The sequence below is a fragment of the Zingiber officinale genome, chromosome 9A (genome assembly GCF_018446385.1).
Source record: "Zingiber officinale cultivar Zhangliang chromosome 9A, Zo_v1.1, whole genome shotgun sequence".
Classification (NCBI taxonomy): Eukaryota; Viridiplantae; Streptophyta; class Magnoliopsida; order Zingiberales; family Zingiberaceae; genus Zingiber; species Zingiber officinale.
Window position 1 is genome coordinate 114,691,154 of NC_056002.1, and position 2,994 is coordinate 114,694,147.

Consider the following 2,994-nt stretch of genomic DNA (forward strand, 5'->3'; position numbering starts at 1 on the left):
AGATTTGAGAAAGTAGCGAGAGGGAGATTCCGAATATGAGCACCTTTCGAAGATCTTGAGCACTTGAGAGAGTTTGAGACCTTTGAGAGCAATGGAACAGTGTTTCTATGTTTTCTACTTTCTTTTCTTTTTCTTCCATGCCTTTAAACTTTGAGAAAACTAGCAGTTTCTCACATAGCCGTCGCCGTGAATCAATCGGAGTCATATTTGGATCGATTCATAAGTATCCGTTGGAAACCATCGCGTCACGATTAACGACTTAGATTGATTCACTTGAGTCTGAATCGATCGGTGCAATTCTTGAATCGATTCAGACCTCTGCTATTGAGTTCGCAGCTTTGTGAATCGATCGCCCGATCGATTGAGTAACCTCAATCGATCGGCTGATTGATCCAAAGGAAATCTGTGCTTCGCACAAAGGCTTCCTGGATCGATTGGATTGCCCCAATCGATCGGCCGATCGATCCAGAAGCATTCTGTGTGTTGCACACAAGCTTCCTGAATCGATCGTTGGATCGATTGGTTTTCTCTAATCGATCAGCTGATCGATCCAGAAGCATTCTATGCTTTGCACAGAGCTTCCTGGATTGATCACTCGATCGATTGGATTTCCCCAATCGATCGGCTGATCAATCCAGAAGCACTCTGTCTTCACGCAGATCCTTCCCAATCGATCAACTGATCGATTGCCTTCCTTCCAATCGATCGACTGATCGATCCAGAGGCATTCTGCCTCACAGCCGTGTCTGAATCGTTTTTCCAATCGATTTCTGATACGTGAGGGATCATGCATCCAGCTTTATGACCTGCAGGAACTTCTCTTGCCAAGAATCCGGTTCTCGACCTTCTTGGACTTCTCTTGCCTTGCATCCGGTCTTCTGACCTGCAAGGATTCTTTTGCCAAGAATCTGATTCTCGACCTTCTTGGACTTCTCTTGCCTTGCATCCGGTCTTCCGACCTACAAGAACTTCTCCTGCAAACTCACACTATATGTTAGATCCAACGTATTAACCTAAACTTAAATAATTGTCAACACATTGAAACTTCCAGGGCATGATTGCACCAACAATCTCCCCCTTTTTGATGTTTGACAATCTATTTAAGTTTAGGTCAATTTCCAATATACCATAATAGTACAATTGATAAATAATGATTGCAACAATGCTGAAAAACATAAGCAATAAGTATGAGCATAAACAGTAAGCTTGAGTTTCAATTTAAATTTTATTTAACATGAACTTCAACATGTTTCAATTTAAATTTTATTTAACATGAACTTCAACATATATCTCCCCCTTTGTCAAATATATAAAAAAAAATAGAACTCCCCCTCAAGATGTGTACTAAGCAAACACAATAACCCAAGGAGTACTCCCCCTAAACCACACAAATATTAACAAAATGTAACCACGTGAATTGTAGAAATAAAATAAAGGATAGACATAAAACTCGATAATTTGTACAATAGAGTTTACATAACATAAAGACTCCATAAGTCGATGACCAAAAGGGGGTTCACATAAGGACTCCATAACAAACATCCATAAGTCATACAATAACATATCACAAAGTGACATAAAACTTGATAAGATCATCGCTCGAAGGAGGGGGATCAGCAGCAGCAGCAGGAGGAGGAGCCGAAGTAGTAGCTGGAGCAGGAACTGCCTCAGTGTCAGCACCAGCAGCATCCTCAGCCTGGGGAATGGGAGCTGTGGAGGGAGCAGACTGAGACGGATTACCCGTCACCCAAGAGCTCACTAAATCCACTAATGTATCCATAGTCGCCTGCATCGAAGTCTGTCGATGGACCATGGTCTCCATCATGGAATGCAGGTCGGCTACCTCGATAGTCAGCTCCTCCAGGCGAGTGTCGACAGTCTCCTCGAATGTCGGAGAAGCTGGCTCAGGGATATCCTCCTCAGCATCATCTGCCGCAGGAACCAATGTCTATGCATCCCCCCTGCGGCGAGCCCTGGGTCCCTCACCAAAAGCACGTCCATCGTGCCATTGAACTCCTGCTGGACCACCAACTAAGGCCGTCTTCATGAAGGAGCGGGAAGAAATCCGAGAATAAGCCACAGTCATGTGCTCCAGCCGTCCCCGGGAGACATCTATCTTCTGGGACTCCAGCCAATCTATGATAAGATGCCTGAAATGCATATGGATCGTCTGCTGCATGGGCTGGGTAAAATGAACGATGCAATGAAAGATGTTCAAAGCGATGTTGATGTCAAGGGAATGACGAATGGCATAGAGGGCAAACATGTGAGGAGGTCGCAGAGTAGCTAAGGCACGAGAAACAATGGGGAAAAGGCAGTTGATGATCACTTTAAACAAGGCGTTGTTTTCAGCCGACAACTCAAGCGAAGAGAATTTTGTAATTTGAGCATTTGGTCCATCCGGACGAGGACGACCAAAAAGAAATTGATGCATGGATGCAATGCTGATATGCTCAAAAGGTGGAGGCAGCTCGTCTGGAAGAGTGGGATAAAAGATAAAATTTTTGTTGGATGGTAGGCAGTCAAGGAAAGATCGTAGAATCTCATAAGAGAAGTCCAAGCTCCATTTCGCAACATGAGTGCGATAATTTACACCATCAGAAGTGTGTAAATTATTATAAAATTCGGAGACAAGACCTACATTGACATCCCTCTCACAGGTCAACAAAGAGTCAAGTTTATAATGCTTGAACCGATTATAGGTATCAAAATAAGAGGACCTATAGTATTGCAAATCAACGGATATAGGGATTATAAGTTTGAAGGTGTTTTTGCTAAAGGCTTGTTGCATTGCAGCATTTGGAAATCTTGGATCAGTGGGAGGTTGAGGACGGGAGGAAGGTACAGACGATCCTTCGCCCGATTCATGAACCTTTTGTTTCTTTCTGTGGGGTAAAAAAAATGGCACACGGTTTGGCAGTGCAACAGGGAAAGGATATGCAAAAATGCAAGGGCAATGCAGATAATGCAAACAATGCAATGCATGAGGGATAA

General features: G+C 43.5%; 1 protein-coding gene across 1 annotated transcript; it reads right to left on the reverse strand.

Moving 5' to 3' along the window:
* Positions 1-1,564: 1,564 nt before the first annotated feature.
* LOC122019488 (probable transport accessory protein MmpS3) lies at positions 1,565-2,179 on the reverse strand. Its single transcript, XM_042576950.1, has 2 exons — positions 1,987-2,179; positions 1,565-1,929 (listed from the first exon to the last, which is right to left on the reverse strand). The coding sequence occupies exons 1-2, from the start codon at positions 2,177-2,179 to the stop codon at positions 1,565-1,567; spliced, it is 558 nt and encodes a 185-aa protein (XP_042432884.1).
* Positions 2,180-2,994: the final 815 nt, after the last annotated feature.

What these genes read in the sequence shown, in the direction of transcription:
- LOC122019488 (XM_042576950.1), bottom strand. Translation starts at nt 2,179, where the DNA reads ATGCAGCAGACGATCCATATGCATTTCAGGCATCTTATCATAGATTGG. An exon ending in GCACGATGGACGTGCTTTTG is followed by an intron (nt 1,930 to 1,986) that starts GTGAGGGACCCA and finishes TTCCTGCGGCAG; the next exon opens with ATGATGCTGAGGAGGATATC.